The 20,565-nt window shown below is 47.9% G+C and overlaps 1 protein-coding gene across 1 annotated transcript in view; it reads right to left on the reverse strand.

Moving 5' to 3' along the window:
* FAAH2 (fatty acid amide hydrolase 2) overlaps nt 1-20,565 on the reverse strand; it is a 376,430-nt gene that overhangs the window by 154,346 nt on the left and 201,519 nt on the right. Inside the window, exon 5 of the mRNA XM_063936990.1 lies at nt 4,942-5,077. Within this exon, the coding sequence (XP_063793060.1) occupies nt 4,942-5,077 (136 nt within the window). The remainder of the gene's footprint in view (nt 1-4,941; nt 5,078-20,565) is intronic.

Genomic DNA, 20,565 nt, shown 5'->3' on the forward strand with positions numbered 1-20,565 from the left:
GGCTGGATATGCAGCACCCCCTTCACGAAAGTCTGGACTTCCGGAAGAGAAGCCAATTCTTTTTGAAAGAAAATGGATAGGGCCGAAATCTGAACCTTAATGGAGCCTAAGTTTAGGCCCAAATTCACTCCAGTTTGCAGGAAGTGGAGAAAACGGCCCAGATGGAATTCTTCCGGAGGAGCAGTCTTGGCTTCACACCAAGACACATACTTCCTCCAGATACGGTGATAATGTTTCGATGTCACCTCCTTCCTAGCCTTAATCAGAGTAGGAATGACCTCCTCCGGAATGCCCTTCTCTGCTAGGATCCTGCGTTCAACCGCCATGCCGTCAAACGCAGTCGCGGTAAGTCCTGGAACAAACAGGGCCCTTGTTGTAACAGGTCTTCCCTGAGAGGAAGAGGCCACGGATCTTCTGTGTGCATTTCCTGCAGATCCGGATACCAGGCCCTTTGAGGCCAATCTGGAACAATGAGAATTGCCTGAACCCCTCTTCGTCTTATGATTCTCAGAATTTTTGAGATGAGAGGAAGAGGAAGGAACACATAGACCGACTGAAACACCCACCGTGTCACCAGTGTGTCCACTGTGACTGCCTGAGGGTCCCTTGACCTGGCGCAATATCTCGGAAGATTCTTGTTGAGACGTGAAGCCATCATGTCTATTTGAGGCAGTCCCCACTGACTTGCAATCTCTGCGAAGACTTCCTGATGAAGTCACCACTCCCCTGGATGCAGATCGTGTCTGCTGAGGAAGTCTGCTTCCCAGTTGTCCACTCCCGGAATGAAGACTGCTGTCAGAGCGCTTACATGACTCTCCGCCAATCGAAGAATCTTTGAGGCTTCTGCCATTGCCCCCCTGCTCCTTGTGCCGCCTTGGCGGTTTCCATGAGCCACTGCTGTGATGTTGTCTGACTGAATCAGAACCGGTAGACCTTGAAGTAAGGTCTGTGCCTGACGAAGGCCGTTGTATATGGCCCTTAATTCCAGAATGTTGATGTGTAGACAAGCCTCCTGGCTTGACCACAGACCTTGGAAGTTTCCTCCCTGTGTGACTGCTCCCCATCCTCGGAGGCTCGCATCTGTGGTTACCAGAACCCAGTCCTGGATGCCGAACCTGCGACCCTCTAGAAGGTGAGTACTCTGCAGCCACCACAGGAGCGACACCCTGGCCCTGGGGGACAGGCGGATCATCTGACGAATCTGTAGATGTGACCCGGACCACTTGTCCAGAAGGTCCCACTGAAAAGTCCTGGCATGGAACCTGCCGAATGGAATGGCCTCGTAAGACGCCACCATTTTTCCCAGTACTCGAGTGCAGTGATCTACCGACACCTTGTCTGGCTTCAACAGGTCCTTGACCAAGCTCTGAAGCTCCTGGGCCTTTTCTTTTGGAAGAAAAACTCTCTTTTGTTCAGTGTCCAGAATCATGTCTAAGAAAGGCAATCGGGTCGTTGGAACTAACTGTGACTTTGGTAGGTTTACGATCCAACCGTGTTGTTGCAACACCCTCAGGGAGAGTGATACGTTGTCCATCAATCGTTCTCTCGATCTCGCTTTTATCAGGAGATCATCCAAGTATGGGATAATTGAGACACCCTGCTAGCGCAGGAGCATTATCATCTCTGCCATTAATTTGGTAAAAATCTTTGGGGCCGTGGAAAGCCCAAACGGCAACGTCTGAAATTGGTAATGACAATCCTGCACCACAAATCTCAGGAACGCCTGGTGAGGTTGATAAATGGGGACATGAAGGTATGCATCCTTTATGTCCAGGGACACCATATAATCTCCCCCTTCCAAACTTGCGATGACCGCTCTGAGCGATTCCATCTTGAACTTGAACCTCTTCAAGTATAGGTTTAAGGATTTTACATTCAAAATGGGTCTGACCGAACCATCCGGTTTCGGGACCACAAACAGGGTTGAGTAATAGCTCATCCCCTGCTGAAGCGGGGGAACTTTGACCACCACTTGTTGAAGGCACAACTTTTGAATTGCTGCCAGAACGACCTCCCTCTCTGGCGAAGAAGTCGGCAGTGCCGATTTGAAAAACCAGCGAGGAGGCACCTCTTCGAATTCCAGCTTGTACCCCTGGGAAACAATGTCTATTGCCCAGGGATCCACCTGAGATGAACCCAGACTTGGCTGAAAAGACGAAGACGTGCCCCCACAGGAGCAGACTCCTCCCGCGGAGCCCCAGCGTCATGCGGTGGATTTAGTAGAAGCCGGGGAGGACCTTTGTTCCTGGGAACTGGCTGTAGTTGGCAGCTTTTTCCCCTTGCCCTTACCTCTGGCAAGAAAGGAAGATCCCCGAGCTCTCTTGGATTTATGCGACCGAAAGGACTGCATCTGATAATGTGGCGCTTTCTTAGGCTGTGAGGAAACATAAGGTAAAAAAGTTGATTTACCTGCAGTAGCCGTGGAAACCAGGTCTGCGAGACCTTCCCCAAACAATTCCTCACCCTTGTAAGGTAAAACCTCCATATGCCGTTTTGAATCTGCATCACCCGTCCACTGTCGGGTCCACAGTGCTCGCCTGGCAGAAATCGCCATAGCATTCACTCTGGACCCCAGTATGCCTACATCCCTCTGAGCCTCTCTCATATAAAGGACCGCATCCTTAATATGGCCCAGGGTCAATAAAATAGTTTCCTTATCCATTGTATCCATATCAGTAGATAAGGTATCGGTCCACGCTATAACAGCGCTGCAAACCCAGGCCGACGCTATTGCCGGTCTGAGTAAGGTACCGGTATGGGTGTAAATTGACTTCAAGGTAGTTTCCTGCTTGCGATCCGCAGGATCCCTGAGGGCAGCGGTATACTGAGACGGCAGCGCGACCTTTTTGGAAAGGCGCGTCAACACCTTGTCCACCCTGGGGGAGGATTCCCACCGTATCCGGTCCTTGATCGGGAAAGGATACGCCATAAGAATCCTTTTGGAAATCTGCAGTTTCTTGTCTGGTGTTTCCCAAGCACTTTCAAATAACTAATTTAATTCAAAAGAAGGTGGAAAAGTAACCTCAGGCTTCTTTTCTTTAAACATGGGGATTTTTGGATTAGGCACCGCGGGGTCATCTATAATATGCAGCACATCCTTTATAGCAATAATCATATAATGAATACTCTTTGCCAATCTTGGCTGCAACTTCGCATCATCATAAATCGATACTGGATTCAGAATCTGTGTCGATATCAGTGTCAACTACCGGAGAAAGTGGGCGTTTTTGAGAACCCGAAGGCCCCTGTGACATAGGGAAAGGAAGGGTATGACCCTCTGTACTCTCCCTGGACTCTGCTTTGTCCAAACGTTTGTGCAATAAATTCACATTTGCATTTAAAATACCATCCATTCATGTGTCAGCGTTGCCGACGGACACCACACTCATGCGCTCCACCTAATCCCTAGGAGAGCCTTCCGCTTCAGACATGCCGACACGCACGTACTGACACACCACGCACTCAGGGAAGACTCAATCTGGAGACAGCTTCCCCACGAGGCCCTTTGGAGAGACAGAGAGAGAGTATGCCAGCACACACCCAGCGCCAATAACCATGGACAAAAAAGTTACCCAGATACAGCGCTATTTGTATATTCACTGCGCCAAATTATGTGCCCCCCCCTTCTTTAAAACCCTCTGTCACCGGTGATCAGCAGGGGAGAGTCTGGGGAGCCAGCTTCTCAGCGTGTGCTTGTGCAGAAAATGGCGCTGGTGAGTGCTGAGGGAGAAGCCCCGCCCCTCAGTGGCGGCCTTCGGTCCCGCTCTTTGAAGAAACTGGCGGGGATACCAAAACACACAAATTAGTGCATATTTACTTACAGCCATTCCTAGAGGAATACATTGCTGCCCCCCCCCCCCCTGCACCCAACAGTGCGCGCTGTGTGTGTTCTGTGTGTGAGGCAATGGTGCGCAGCGTTACCTCAGTGAAGATCTAAAGTCTTCTGCCGCCTCTGAAGTCTTCTGCCTTCCTATACTCACCCGGCTTCTATCTTCCGGCTCTGCGAGGAGGACGGCGGCGCGGCTCCGGGACGAACCGCTAGGGGAGACCTGCGTTCTGACTCCCTCTGGAGCTAATGGTGTCTAGTAGCCTAAGAAGCAGAGCCTAGCATTTAAGTAGGTCTGCTTCTCTGTCCTCAGTCCCACGATGCAGGGAGCCTGTTGCCAGCAGGTCTCCCTGAAAATAAAAAACCTAGCAAAATACTTTTTTCAGGAAGCTCAGGAGAGCTCCCTGTAGTGCACCCAGTCTCCTCTGGGCACAGTATTAAACTGAGGTCTGAAGGAGGGGCATAGAGGGAGGAGCTAGTGCACACCCATACCTAAAGTTCTTTTTTAGTGCCCATGTCTCCTGTGGAGCCCGTCTATTCCCCATGGTCCTTACGGAGTCCCCAGCATCCTCTAGGACAGAGGTTCTCAAACTCGGTCCTCGGGGGCCCACACAGTGCATGTTTTGCAGGTAACCCAGCAGGTGCACAGGTGTATTAATTACTCACTGACACATTTTAAAAGGTCCACAGGTGGAGCTAATTATTTCACTTGCGATTCTGTGAGGAGACCTGCAAAACATGCAGTGTGTGTGCCCCCGAGGACAGAGTTTGAGAACCTCTGCTCTAGGACGTAAGAGAAAATTTGTTATCAATGTGAAAACTGACAAACAAGATATTCCATTTAACTAGTTAATGTTTTGAAATAAATTGGCCTCATTACTAACAAAATCCTGCTATTTATTAAGATTATGTGCATACAAGTTCATTTTACTGTATTTACTGTAACTATAAATTTAGCATTTATAGGTTGAAACACCTTTCCTCACTACTATCTATGCACCAAGCGTTACAGACATTTGGATATGTGCCCCAGTTTTCATACATTTTCCATCAAAACCCTCACCCTCACCCTCACAGAAACCACAACAGATATAAGATGTGTCGCGCTCACTTACTTCTCCACATTCTTTCCAGCCATGACTTTTAGGACAACAGGCAGATCTACTGCATATCTACACATAGGACCAGTGCACAAGAGCTCAGTGCGATAACCATGAGCATTAGGAAACTGACCTTCGTTGGGGACAATACCTGTTGAAATATATAAAATTATAAAATATTATATCTATCTATCTAGATATATCGAGAGAGAGAGAGAGAGTTATGATACTTACATTTTTTTTCTCTTTCCGCGAGGTACATTGGGTTATATTATATATATATATATATATATTGTCAAAGTCGAAAAATATCATAATGCATATGCCTTGTACTAACCCCATGCACATGCCCGCTGCTCGTGCACTCAGTCCGCCGTGCGTGCACATATCCGCAATTTGCGTAGGATCGCTCCGGCGATCATGCGCATGATATGGGTATTTACGGCGGAGTTTGTGAGCGTGTAGCGTGTTATTAGAACATTGCATATTTAACCCAAATAGCGTATATTTTAGATATAGTTCCCCTAGACCATGTCAGCGAGTATTGATAGTTTAAACAGTTCCTGGACAGAGAGATTCGCCTTTGCATGATAGGAAGGGTCAGATAAAGGTTGGAAGGTGATGTCTAGTATCCAGCTGTAGGGTATTTTGAGGGTAACATTCCGGTGTTAGTTAGAGAAAGATCGCTTGTTCCTGCGTATAGTTATGTACAAAAGTAGATTATGAACATTAACTGTATTTACTGTAAATTACATATGCGGCGGGAATCCAGAGGATACCACCCACAAGAGCAGTTGGGGAAAGACATCGCCTACCATTTCAAATCCACCTATGACCTCTGCTGTAATGTAAAGACACATCCCTGTGTCCAATGAACAATGAGATTACAGTGACCATTGTATTGTGTATGCATGTTGTGTATAAAAGGACCATTGTTGCCTGGCCGGTCAGAAGACTCTGAACGCTCTCTACCTGATGAGCGGAGGACCGGATCCGGGTTTGCGCTTGCGAATATTCTCACGTACGTACATTCTCTGTAGCCATTATTCTGTTTAGATATACTTGTTAGCCTGTAGTGTATAAATTGTATAGTTTACCTTTTGGAATTAATCCACTGAGGCCTTAGAACCCTGTGGTTTCAACTACAAACCAGTGTTGTGTTTTCACTTTCCTGCATGGGCTTTTAAAGTAGATTAACCTGTTTAAGGTGTATAAGCATTGTTAAGGTGTACGCACTGCAGGTACTTTGTATCGCCAGTGCTACTTAAGGTTGAAAGGTATTACATCATTGCAGTACTTTGCTGTTAAGGGTTTAAAGTATAAGCATATCATTGCATTGTATAACTGTATAAGGTTTTAAGGTGTATTAATTGTGTGTGAGCACGCTGTGTGTGCTTTGTACCCACAGTGCGGCGTTTGTACGCTGAGTGCGTATACGGTACGTGAGCGTGAGCTAGCGACCGCAGCAGCTCCATGGTAAAGGTGTGTTTAAAGGTATAGCTTTATGGTTTAAGATAATATCAACATTATCAATATATATATATATATATATATATATATATATATCTATATCCATATAGGGTCGCACTTGCATCCACTGGGTCGGCTCCCAAGTCCAACAATGCATCCGGACATCCACATACAGTGGAGAGGCAAATAGAGGGGCACTCACCAGAAATTTGCACTTACAAAATCAGCAATTTTAATTCATATTTGTCAGCACGGTAATACAGCTTATCAATCCAATCGACATTTCGATCCAATCAGGATCATCATCAGGATGCACAATTTTATAGCTTATACAGACTATATCAGCTGTCCATATTCACCAGCAGCAAATGGATAATGCCTGACATACCTCTTAAAATACCCTCAGTGATCTCAAAAATGGCACCAAAAAACGTAACCAATAGAAAATAGGAAATTAATACCTACCGTTAATTTCTTTTCTCGTAGTCCGTAGTGGATACTGGGGAATAGCATATTACCATGAGGTATAGATCGGGTCCACTGGAGGCTGGCTCTTTAAAAAACTAATAGTGTGTGCTCGCTCCTCCCATCTATGCCCCTCCTAGCAGACTCAGTCAAGAAAACTGTGCGGAGACAGACAAACTTTGAGAGAAGGATATAACACTTAAAGCGGTGAGGTAACGAACCAACACACAATATAATAAGATAGCAGAGCTAACCAGAACAGAGGAAAGCAGCGTTAACTACAGAAGGATAGCAACGCTAAACAAACATGGAAAAGGGAAAGCAACAGCAACCCCAACCATAACACTTACAACCAGGTGAGCAGGAAAACGAAGCACTGAGGCGGGCGCCCAGTATCCAATACGAACTACGAGTAAAGGAATTACCGGTAGGTATTACATTTCTATTTTCTCGGACTTCCTAGTGGATACTGGGGAATAGCATATTACCCAAAGCTCCCAGAACGGGTGGGAGAGTGCAGAGACCCCTGCAAAACCGCCTGGCCAAACTAAAGGTCATCTTTGGCCAAGGTGTCAAACCTGTAGAATTTAACAAAGGTGTTCACACCAGACCAAGTTGCTGCACGGCACAACTGTAATGCCAAGACGCCCCGGGCAGCTGCCCAGGAAGAACCCACTGACCTTGTGGAGTGGGCATGGACAAAACTTGGCAGTGGCAGAGACACCAAAATATAGGCTTGTTGGATAGTCAATTTGAGCCACTGAGCAATGGACTGCTTGGAGGCAGGACGACCAAAGTTCTTAGCATCAAAAAGGACGAAAAGCGAGTCAGACTTCTTGTGACGAGCCGTACTTTAGATGTAAATTCTCAAAGCCCTATCATCATCCAGGGACTTTGGAGCCACTAAAGCGTCGGATAAGACTGGTACCACAATCGGCTGATTTACATGAAAGGCCGATACCACTGTCTGCAAAAACTGTGGGCGAGTTCTGAGCTCTGCCCTATCCTCGTGAAACACCAAGTAAGGGCTCCTACAGGACAAGGCCACCAATTCTGACACGCCCCGAGCCGAAGCCATGGCCAAGTAAAATAACAGTCTTCCACATCAGGTATTTTAAGTCGACCCTCTGCAAGGGTTTAAACCAATCTGACTGGAGAAAGGTCAACACCACATTGAGGTCCCACGGAGCAGTAGAAGGAACAAAGGGTGGCTGAATGTGCAATACCCCTTTAAGAAAGGTCTTTACTTCAGGAAGTACCGCCAGTTGTTTTTGAAAGAATATAGAGAGAGGCGAGATCTGAACCTTGATGAAGCCTAACCGTAGGCCCTTATCCACTCCTGCTTGCAGGAACAGTAGAAACCGGCTCAAACGGAATTCCACAGGAGAACATTTTCGAACCTCACACCAAGAAACATACTTCTTCTAAATACATTGGTAATGTTTGGAGGTAACCACCTAACGGGCCTGAACCATAGCGGAAACCACCTTGGATGGAAGACCCTTCCTGGTTAAAACTTTCCTCTCAACCTCCAGGCCATCAAACATAGCCACTGTAAGTCTGGATAGACGAAGAGTCCTTGTTGAAGAAGGTTCTTGAGAAGCAGCAGAGGCCAAGGATCCTCCAATGACAGGGTCAGGAGGTCCGCATACCAGGCCCGCCAAGGCCAATCTGTGGCAATGAGAACTGACTGAACACTTTTCTTTTTGAGTCTTTTCGGAACTCTTGGAATTAGAGGAATCAGAGGAAACAGGTAAACGAAGTTATAAGTCCATGGCGTCGTCAGGGCATCTACTGCAACTGTCTGTGGGTCCCTCGTTCTGGAGCAGTAACGACGGAGCTTCTAGTTGAGATGAGAAGCCATCAGGTCTATCTGTAGATAACCCCATCTGTGAACTAGTTGTTGAAACACCTGAGGATCAAGGCCCCATTCACCTGGATGGAGGTTGTACCAGCTTCGGAAGTCCGCTTCCCAGTTGTCCACTCCTGGAATGTAAACGGCCGAGATGGCCTTTGCGTTGGCTTCCACCCAGAGAAGTATTCTTGACACCTCTCGCATTGCGGCCCTGCTTCTGGTTCATCCTTGCCGGTTGATGTACGCCACCGCCGTGGCATTGTCTGACTGCAACTGGATGGACTGATTCCGAAGGAGGGATGAGGCCAGTATTACAGCGTTGTAAATAACCCTGAGTTCCAGGATGTTGATTGGAAGAGCAGATTCCTGAAAGGACTACGCCCCCTGGAACTGCGCCCCCTGAGTCACAGCCCCCCAACCCCCGGAGGCTGGCATCCGTTGTCAACAGCATCCAGGATAGGGTGTTGAAACTCCAACCCTCCATCACAGGGGAAACTTGGATCCGGGAAATCCGTGCTTTGGTGATAGGGTTATATGCTGATGCATGTGCAGGTGAGATCCCGACCATTTGTCCAACAAATACAGTTGAAACGGTCACGCATGGAACCTGCCGTACTGTATCGCCTCGTAGGAGGCCACCATCTTGCCCAGCAAGCAGATACAAAGGTGAGTCGAGACCACACAAGGTTTCAGCACCATCCGGACCAAAGACTGAATAGTCAAGGCTTGTTACTAGGAAGGTAAACTTTCTGAGACACCATATCCAGGATCATCCCCAACTGAATTCTCTGAGACGGTTCCAAGTGAGAAGTCTGGAAATTAAGTATCCATCCGTGATCCGTAAGCAAACAAGTAGTTAAGTCGATGCTCTGCAGAAGCTGTTCCATGGACACCGCCTTTATCAGGAGATCGTCCAGGTACGGAATTTTTTGGACACCCCTCATGGGAAGTTGTAGCATCATTTCTGCCATAACTTTTGTGAACACCCTTGTGGGTGTGGAGAGCCCGAAGGGTAAGGCCAGAAACTGGAAATGTTGGTCCAGAATCGTGAACCTCAGGAACGCTTGATGAGGGGGCCAAATTGGGATATGTAGGTATGCGTCCATTATATCCATGGACAACAGTAACTCCCCCTCCTCTAGATTCTCTATCACTGCTTTTAGGGATTCCATCTTGAAGATACGGGTTCAGGGATCTGAGATTCAAGATTTGCCGTACCGAGCCGCCCGACTTCGGAACCACAAAGAGACCCGAGTAAAACCATTTGTGTGATGTTGAGGAGGCATGGGAACAGTAAATCCTGTAGAAAGCAGTTTTTGCACTGCCTGCTGTAAGTAAACCCTTGCTTCCTGTGAAGCTGGTAAGCCTGACCTGAAGAATTTGAGAGGGAGTTCCTGGAATTCCAGCCGGTATCCCTGGGATATGAGGAGCCTCACACAAGGATCCCGGCAGGACTCTGCCCATATGTGGGCTAAGTGTTGAAGGCGAGCACCTACCTGAAAGTCGCCTTGCTGCTGGGGCCAACCGTCATGCAGAGGGCTTCATGGAAGAGGATCCTGAGGCCTGGTCTGCAAGTCCAGCAGCAACTGGTTTCTGGGACTTACCGCAAGATCCTCTAGCACCATTGGACACACCTCTGGCTTTGCCTCTGAATCTTGCCACCCGAAAGGACTGCAGGGAGGGTCCAGGATAGGGACCCCTGGCAGGTGGCAGAGCAGATGGCAGATAAAGAGATTTATGGTAATAACTTACCGTTAGTTAAATGTCTTTCCGCAAAGTAAACTGGGATCCACAGGGAATAACATCGGGGGAATGTAGAGTAGGATCTAGATCCGAGGTACCAACAGGCTCAAAGCTTTGACTGTTCCCAAGATGTTCAGCGCCGTCTCCTCTATAACCCCGCCTCCGTGCACAGGAGCTCAGTTTCGTTAACCAGTCCAATGCAATAGCAGGCAAAAGAGACGACAACCGTTAGTAGCCATGTACACCACATTCTCACAACAGGAGAAGGTATCAGCGGCTAATGCCATACAAACCCAAAGAAGCTAAGTGCGTAAGGGTGGGCGCCCTGTGGAACCAAGTGTACCTCGCAGAAAGAGATTTAAGACCATAAATCTCCATTTCTGCTGCAGGGTACACTGGGTTCCACAGGGAATAAGATCTGGGATGTCCAAAAGCAGTTCCTCATGGGAGGGGACGCACTGTAGCTGGCACAAGAACCCGGCGTCCAAAGGAAGCATCCTGGGAGGCGGAAGTATCGAAGGCATAGAACCTTATGAGCGCGTTCACTGAGGACCACGTAGCCGCCTTGCACAATTGTTCAAGGGTTGCACCATGGTGGCCCAAGAAGTTCCAACAGACTGCGAAGAATGGGCTTTGACGGTAGCCTGTACGTAGCCTGAACGATGGCAGCCTGTACGTAAGCATGTGCAATCACCATTTTAATCCATCTGGCCAGGGTCTGCTTATTCGCAGGCCAGCCATGTTTGTGAAAACCAAAAAGGACAAAGAGAGAATCAGACTTCCGAATGGACGCTGTCCTCTTCACTTAGATATGGAGAGCCTGTACCACGTCCAAAGACCGCTCTTTGGATGACAATTCAGGAGAGATAAAGGCCGGAACTACAATCTCTTGGTTAAGGTGGAATAACCAGGACGTGTCCTATAAGGCACCCAAGACACCCAAGTCTGAAACCCTGTAGCAGAGGCAATAGCCAGCAGAAACAAAACATTAAGAGTAAGCCACTTAAGGTCCACAGACTCAAGAGGTTCAAACGGAGACTCTTGCAAGGCCTCCAGAACCACCGACAAATCCCAAGGAGCCACAGGTGGGACATAGGGAGGTTGAATCCGCAATACACCCTGAGTGAATGTATGACCATCAGGCAGAGTCGCAAATTTTCTCTGAAACCACAACGACAAGACAGAAATATGAACCTTGATGGAGGCCAGACGAAGGCCCAAGTCTATGCCCCGTTGTAGGAAGGCCAAAAGTTTGGCCGTACTAAACTTGTAAGCGTCATAACTGTTAGCTGCGCACCAAGCAAAGTAAAAATTCCAGACCCTATGATAAATCCGAGCAGAAGCTGGTTTACATGGTTTGAATGACCGCCTCAGAAAATCCTTTGGCCCTCAGAACGGAAGCTTCAACAGCCATGCTGTCAAAGCCAGTAAGGCCAAATCCTGGTATACACAAGAGCCCTGAACGAGGAGGTCTGGGCGTTGTGGAAGTAGAAGAGGACGCTCTATCGAGAGACCCTGTAGGTCTGAGAACCAATGCCGTTTGGGCCATGCTGGAGCGATCAGAAGTAGGATTCCTCCTTCTTGCTTGAACTTCCTCATCACCCTGGGCAGAAGTGACACCGGAGGGAACCTGTACGGCAGCCGAACGTTCCATGGAATTGCCAGTGCGTCCACGAACGCTGCTTGAGGATCCCTTGTCCTTGCTCCGAAGACCGGAATCTTGTGATTGTGTCTACGTCTGGTAGGCCCCACTTGTCCACTAGGAGTTGAAATACTTCTGGATAGAGGCTCCACTCTCCAGCGTGTACATCCTGGCAAGTGAGGAAGTCCGCTTCTCAGTTGAGGACCTCCGGAATGAACACTGCCAATATGGCTGGTAGATAATCTTTGACACTTCCCTCATTGCCATGCAGCTTCGAGTGCTGCCTTGATGATTTATGTACGCCACCATATTGGCATTGTCCAACTGTACTTGAACAGGCCTGTTCTGTATCAGATGCTGGGCCAGGTTCAGAGCATTGAACACTGCCCGCAATTCCAGAATGTTTATCGGGAGGAGAGACTCCTCCTTGGTCCACTGACCCTGAAGGAAGTGTTGCTCCAACAACGCGCCCCAACCCCTCACACTGGCATCCGTCGTCAGAAGGACCCATTTGGAGATCCAGAAGGGACGTCCCCTGCTCAATCATTGGTCCTGGAGCCACCAGGTCAGCGACAGACGAACCTCCGGAGACAATGAGATCCTGTAAGACCTGATCCGGTGAGGCAGGCCGTCCCACTTGGCAAGAATCAGCTTCTGCAGAGGAAGGGAATGAAATGGAGCGTACTCTACCATGTCGAAAGACGACACCATGAGGCCTAGTATTTGCATCGCCGAGTGAATCGACACACGCGGACAAGAGAGGAAGCATCGAAATCTGTCCTGAAGGTTCAGGAGCTTCTCCTGAGACAAGAACAACTGCTGGTTGTGAGTGTCCAACAATGCCACCAGGTGCACCATGCTCTGAGCAAGGACCAAGGAGGATTTCTTCCAGTTGATGAGCCACGGGTGGCTCATCAACTGGAAGAAATCCTCCTTGGTCCCTTGCGGAAACTGGACCGTCAGATCCATATGACGGAGGAGAATTTCTGGGGAATTTGCCAGGATCAGCAAGTCGTCCAGATACGGTAGGATCCTGACACCCTGATGGCAGAGTAAAGCCGTCATTACCGCCATGACCTTCGTGAAGACTCGCGGAGCCGTGGTCTAACCAAAAGGTAAAGCCCGAAATTGATAATGGAGGTTTCCAATAGCAAACCGCAGGTACTGCTGATGCGACATGGCAATAGGAATATGGAGATAAGCATCCTGTATGTCCAGAGAGACCATATAGTCCCTAGGCTTCAAAGCTAGAACCACAGAGCGATGAGTTTCCATCCGAAACTTGGAGACTCACCAATTTGTTCAAGGGCTTGAGGTTGAAAATGGGCCGGGAGGAACCATTCGGTTTCGGGACTAGGAACAGCGGTGAATAGTACCCCTTGCCCCTCTGAGCCAGAGGCACCGGTACTACTACTCCTGTGTCCAGGAGGGATTGTACCACCAAATGAAGAGTTTTTGAAGATTTTTTGCCTTTACCTGATCCGAAGGTATGTCTGTCAGAAAAAATAGATGAGTGGGATGATTCTTAAAGGATATGGCGTATCCGTGAGTGACGACTTCCCATACCCAGACGCCTGAAGTGGTCTTCAACTATTCCTGGGTAAACCTTAGAAGTCGGCCTCCCACCCGGGGATCCACCCAGGTTGAGGCCCACCCAGTCATGCAGTAAGCTTGTCTGATTTGGAAGCAGGCTGACGGGCAGCCCAGGCACTTTTAGGTTTGGGTTTAGCGGTTTTGGAAGTGCGAGCCTGTTTTGGGTACGCCTGACCCTTTGCTTTACCTGGAGGACAAAAGGAACGAAAGGAAGTACTCTTAACCTTCAGAACTGAAGGAGCAGCACTAGGTAGACACGCCGTCTTAGCAGAAGCTAAGTCAGCCACAATCTTATTGAGATCCTCACCAAACAGAATGTCTCCCTTAAAGGGAGCACCTCCAGGGTTTTCTTAGAGTCCAGATCCACAGACCAGGACCGTAACCATAGAATCCAGCGAGCCAAAATGGTATCAGAAGCCACCTCCATAATGTAATGAGATGCTGTGACAATATACGAAAGACATTGTCTAGCATTATCAGAAAAGTTGAACAGCAGCTCTGCTTCCACCTCCTGAGCCCATGCTTCAATAGCTTCTGCAGCCCAAGTAGCTGCAATAGTGGGTCGATGCACAGCTCCTGCGAGGGTGTAAATAGCTTTTAAGCAATCCTCCACACGCTTACCCGTCGGTTCTTTCAGAGAGGTGACAGTAGTTACAGGCAGAGCAGAGAACACCACCAGCTGCTCCACTTGTGAAACCACCGGCGGTGGTGTTTCCCAATTCTTACTTAGCTCCGCAGCGAGGGGATAGCGAGCCAGCATCTTCTTGGGAGGTGTGAATTTCTTTCCTGGATATTCTCAGGATTCCTGACATGTCAACTAAATGGTCAGAATGAGGCAAAACTTGTATAACAGCCTTATGACGTTTAAACCTTTCTGGTATCTTAGAGGAAACAACAGGTTCTGGGTCATCATCAATTTGAGGAATCAGCCTGAAAGCCTCCAATAAGTCAGGAACATCCACCTGCGAAACAGATTCCCCATCAGAAGCATCTGGGTCAGTGTCTGAGGGGTCTGTATATACTGTATATATAAGTGTCTGGAACATGGGTGGATTGTGCGGAAGTAATGGCCCGCTTAGAGGACCCTTTGGTCTTTTAGGCGGGCGAGGGTTAGGATTTTGTCTGTTCAGTGAGTGATTCAATTGCTGTAACTGAGTGGACAGGAAATCTGCCCATGGCGGATTAATCGCAGGGACAATATGTGGCTGTACCGGCACCTGAGGTCCAATGGGGGGGGGGGGGGGGGCATAAGTCTAGTTACCAGCGTATTTAGTAGAGAGGAAAAAGTAGCCCAAGGTGAGTCATTATGGACCCCTGTTACTACGGCCCTGCTGGGGGGCAGGGAGCCCCCAGAACCTAAACCCTCCGCTGCTATGTTTTCCTCCAATGTGTCTGCAGCGTCACCACCACGCAGTGTGGGAACAGCCGCAGAACCGTCGCCCCTTGAAGCGGACATAATATTAAATCGTGAACCACAGGCAACACAGTACAATATCAGCAGTATAATACCTAATCAAGAACCCCCTGTGATAGCACAAACAGAGGATTCAAGAGGTATATAGTGACTGAAAATTACAGAGAAAAATACACAATAAGTATATCCTGTGAAATACCTATATATCAAATAGCCCTGATGCACTTAGCCCCCCTCAGGGTACAGAATATAGGGATAGCAATCTAAGTGAGATACACAGAATAGAAATCACACAGCAGCTATATGCACACACACAGTCACATGTACAATGCAGAAATTATGACAAGCAATAAAACTGCACCGGACTAGCAATACTAAGTAATACTAAGTAAAGCTCTACAGATCAATAGATATATCAACGCATGGTAAAGACTGGATGTATATCACAAGGTACTTGTACTACATAATCCTGAAGTAATGCACTAACTAACACTGTCAACAGTCATGTAGAATACTTAAGTGTCCTGTAAAATGCACAGCGCTGACTTGCAGGTGGCTTTACAGAGGAGGCTTTGCCCAAACAGTCCCAGGATCAGCTCAGCATGCAGTAATGGTGCCCAAACGTTGACAGGGAGTGAGAAAGAGAGAAAGATGCAGCTCCAGGGTGGGAACATTTACTCTAAATGGCGCTCTAGGGCTGGGGGAGGGGCTACAGGTCAGAGCCTTATCCCCTTGCTGGACTTCACCACCGGGTACTGTGGGCCATATATAAACGTTTTTTAGTAAAACCAACCTCTGCCCCTGCCCTGGTGGTCTAGTGGGGTCCCTTTACTACCACAGTGTCCACACCAGCGCCCGCGGCCCACCTCCCACCGGCGGCGCCGGATCACGATTTCCAGCGGGTCCCGCCTGGGGGACCCTCTTACCTCCTCCCTGAGTGCGGCCACGCGATCCCGAAGAGCTGCGGCTGGTGTGGATCCCTGATGTAGAGATCCGGAGTATCCGCTGTAAGTACCCGGCAACCAGGGACACGGGAGTGTACAGCGCCGCTGAGGGAGCTGATGGAGCTGCAGCAGGAGATGTCAGAATGACATCCAGCACATATAGTGCCTCTGCTGCAGTCCTTGAAGTCATCAATCTTCACTCTTTCAGGGCTGTTGGAGCAGCCCTGCCTGTTAGCTGCCTGCACTGCAGGAACCAACTTACAAACTGAGCTTCTGTGTACGGAGGAGGGTTATAGAGGAGGCAGCGCTGAGTATCTTAGGAACAGTCAAAGCTTTAGCCTGTTGGTGCCTCGGACCAAGATCCTACTCTACACCCCCCCCCCCCCCCTCCCCCCGATGTTATTCCCTGTGGAACCAAGTGTACCATGCTGCAGAAATGTAGATTTACCTGCAGATATCCACTTGTTCAGTTCTTCTCCAAACAAGGCATCATCTGTAAAAAGAAGGTTTTCAACCCCTTTTTTGGAGTCAGCATCTGCTGACCATTGATACAAACACAGGGCTCTATGAGCCGATACTGCCATAGCAGTGGTACGGCCATTAATGATACTAAGTTCCTTAACGGCCTCACTCAAAGTTTGCAGCATCCTGGATGTGTTGCATTATTGTAACTATCTCTTCTTGAAGTAGTGTGCGCAACCCTTTCAAAATTTCATCAGACCATTTTACCATGGCTCTAGAAATCCAGCCGCCTACTATGATAGGGTGTTGGGCTACACGGGCTGCAGTATAAATTGATTTATGAGTGGTTTCAATTTTGTGATCAGCTGAGCCTGGACACAGAGGTATCCACTGTTGGCGGGGTTTCCCAGACTTTCCTATCCTCTGTAGGGAATAGGATAGAATTTAACACACGTTTAGGGGTAATAAATTTCTTGTCAGGATTAATCCATGCTGTCTTAGCCAGGGAATCTAATTCTTTAGAGACCGGTAAGGTTGCAGAGGACTTTGGCTTCACATTAAAATACAATTCCTCTGCCTGCTCTTCCTCCTTATTAGGGATATTAAGCACCTCTTTGAAGGTATAAATGAGGGCTTCAACACCTGGGGACAGGGAATCATCCTCGTCCACTTCAGCTTCTCATACATCTAAAGGCCCGTACACACTGGTCGATGTATCGGCCGTTCTCTTGAACGGCCGATACATCGCGGGACCGTCGGCCAGTGTGTACGGGCGATACGTCTGTGAACTCCGTCGTTCACAGACGTATCGCGTCGGCCGCGCAGCACAGCCGACAGCCAATATATCTAACGATATATTGGCCCGTCGCTGTGTGTGTACGGGGCGGTCGTCCGACCGCCCGTACACATGCTGCGGCGGCCGGCGGTGATTGCAGTTCATGACGTCAGTCCCCCGACGGATCGGGCTGTGTGTATGCACAGCACACTGCCCGATCCGTACATAGATATATCTGCAGATCAATTGATCTGCAGATATATCTAATAGTGTGTACCCACCTTAACTCTGGTAGCTCAGAATCAGAGTCAGATTGTAACACTTGAGGGAGAGTGCGTTTGTGAGAGACCAACAGGGGAAGGCTGAAGAGCCTGTCTGTGGTCGGCAACAGTTACCATAAACGTGTCCATAATTTGTTTCAGGGCTTGCCTTTCTTGCTTAGCCGTAGCTAATTCTGAATTAATATTGGAAATCATAGTTTTAAATGATTCCATCCACTCTGGTGCCTGCACATCACTACCATGTGAAGGAATTGAGCATTGGGTACACATAAGTGATCCCTGTGAGGAAGGTGTAAGTAAACATAGCCTTGCATAAGGAACACACAAACTTATTTGCAGACATGCTTGAGTAGAAACACACAGATTAGTATGAAAACACAGTGCAGTACTAGTGAAATACGCGCACTAAACCAGACCACCCTGAAAGGAGAGACGCAGATAATTTTGGAACTAGCACACTACACCACAGACTGAGCAGCGCCCCGCTGGGTGACCTTTGAGTGCATTTTTCCACACAGCGGCAGAACCACTGATTCTGAGCTCCACCCATCACTATAACCCCCTGGTACCAGTTACAATGGTGATTCAGAGGGTCCTGGAGGAGCAATCTCCGCGTGCAGCCTGTGCAACAGCAGGAAATGGCGCAGTTTGGCTTCTGGTCCCGCTGTAATGTGTGTAAAAAAAGAGTATACAGCCCCTGTTTACTGTTGCCCAGAACCAGATGAACACTGTCCCTGATGCCGCCATCATGCACTGGGGACCCGCTAACCGGGTCCCCGGTATAACACTCATCTCACAGCATCCGTCTTTCTTCGGCATCTGTTAAGGGGTGGCGGCCTGCTGCCAGTGTGGGCTCATTCTCTGGGAGTGTGAGAACATCACCTCAGGAGTTCAGTGTCCTGTCAGCTGGGATGACGAACCATTAACTCTACTCTACGGAAGTTGGTTTGGTTTCCCCCTTAAGTCCCACGATGCAGGCAGACTGGTTGCCAAACAGTGTGACCGAAAATAATAAACTCAAATAAATTTCTGAAGATAACTCTCTGGAGAGCAACCGAATTCACCCGGCTACTTGGGCACATTTTCTAAACTGAGTCGGTTAGGAGGGGCATAGAGGGGAGGAGCCAGCACACACTATTAGTTTCTTAAACTGCCAGACTCCAGTGGACCTGATCTATACTCCATGGTAATTTGCTATTTCCCAGTATTCACTAGGACGTCAGAGAACTACAACGATCATACCATATTAGTAAAAGGTATGATAGTATGGAATCGGCCATTAGCATAATATAACTTAAAGGCACTGAGATAGATATCGGCAGCCCTACTGGTATAGTACTCACCGCAATTAGCAGCGCCAAGAGCCGTTGGACAAGTGGCTGTGTCCGGCGTGCCTTCCACCAGAACACAGTGCAACTCACACTGCTTCCTGCAGACAGCATGCATGTGCGGCCGCGTCACGCATTACATCAGAACATCTGAGGGTGCACCTCAAGTCAGTCACTGAGTGATAGCGGCGCAAGGTTTAGAGTAATTCCGCCCCCCTGGGTCCAGGTACATGTAATCAAAGGCTGCATGCTGCTTGGCGGCACCAATCAATCAATAACTACTAAAGCATCAACTACAACTAAATCTATGTGTATCAAAGCCTGCTCAAAAAGATCACAGAGATCTCTGTGGGATATCAGGAGCCCGCCAGGAAGCAATATCTGATTTAATATACAGATATATAAAGTTAATGAAATACAAAAATATATAAAAACACATACTACAAATATAACACAAACTTACAAGAAAAAGTACAAAATACATTAATACAATTAAGATAAATATTAGAGCGTGCATTGGCTAAAAATACATTATTGCTCAGTTATGCCCTAAATAAACACCTTCATGCATGTAAACATTCATGTACAGTATATTAGAGCATAAATCAAATTGCGGTAATCAATACGACAATATAACCTGCAAAAAATTAAGAAATATTCTGCTAGGTGATATCATTATTGTCAAGAGTTAGTGTAAAGAAACATTACGGCGATTACACTCATTTAAGCCATGGGGCGATACGGTCCATAGGCAGAAGATCGACCTCGCCTCAAGTTTCTTCAAGATCAGTGCTCTGTCCCCACCTCGGGTCAGGGGTGGTACCCAGTCGATAATGCAACGCTGTAATGCTGAGAACTGGTGTCCATAAAGTAAAAAAAATGGTGAGCCACTGGTTTGTCACCAGTGGCCAATGCTTGTCGAATCGTCAGCCTGTGGTTGGCCATTCTCTCCCGGAAAACACATGTGGTCATCCCCACATAGGATAACCCACAGGGGCATGTCAATAAGTAGATGACATATTCCATACAGCAGTGTAGCTTATAGCGAACCCGGATAGGCATTCCATTTTGTGGATGAGGAAAGCTTGTTCCTGGGACCATAGAGCGACAGTTGGTGCACCCTGTGCATTTGATGCACCCAGGCTTGTGTGTCATTAACCAAGTTCTATTCTCAGTGTTTTTCAATCTGCTAGGGTGCATTAAAAGTTGTTTTAAATTCCTGCCCCTTCTCTACGCCATCATAGGGGGTTCTTTGTTTTGCATCGTCAGAATGGAATCTGAAGACAGGATTGGCCAATGTTCTTTAATGTTCTTTTGAGCAACCCCAGTGGATGTATTAATGGTTAATGATATGAGTGCGACCCTATATGGATTTATATTTGGAACAGAGCCCTATATTTGGACATTGTTTTTTGGTCTGTCACCCATCCTCCAACAAAAATCTGTTTGTGGAAGTTTCAAATATAACCGGTTACAATGAGGATTTTGTGATGCAAATTCAGATTGTTTTAGCGAGAGATATGTTTTTACGAGAATAAGGAGTTCTTCTTGAGAGTGCGTTGGTCCTCCTTGGTACTCCTCCTAGTGCATATATATTTGTTTGTTGGCATCTGTGTGTTTATATGTCCTCTTGCTGTTGATCTCTGTGCCGCTCGATCCTCTTTTGT

This window comes from Pseudophryne corroboree, chromosome 8, assembly GCF_028390025.1.
Source record: "Pseudophryne corroboree isolate aPseCor3 chromosome 8, aPseCor3.hap2, whole genome shotgun sequence".
Taxonomy (NCBI): domain Eukaryota; kingdom Metazoa; phylum Chordata; class Amphibia; order Anura; family Myobatrachidae; genus Pseudophryne; species Pseudophryne corroboree.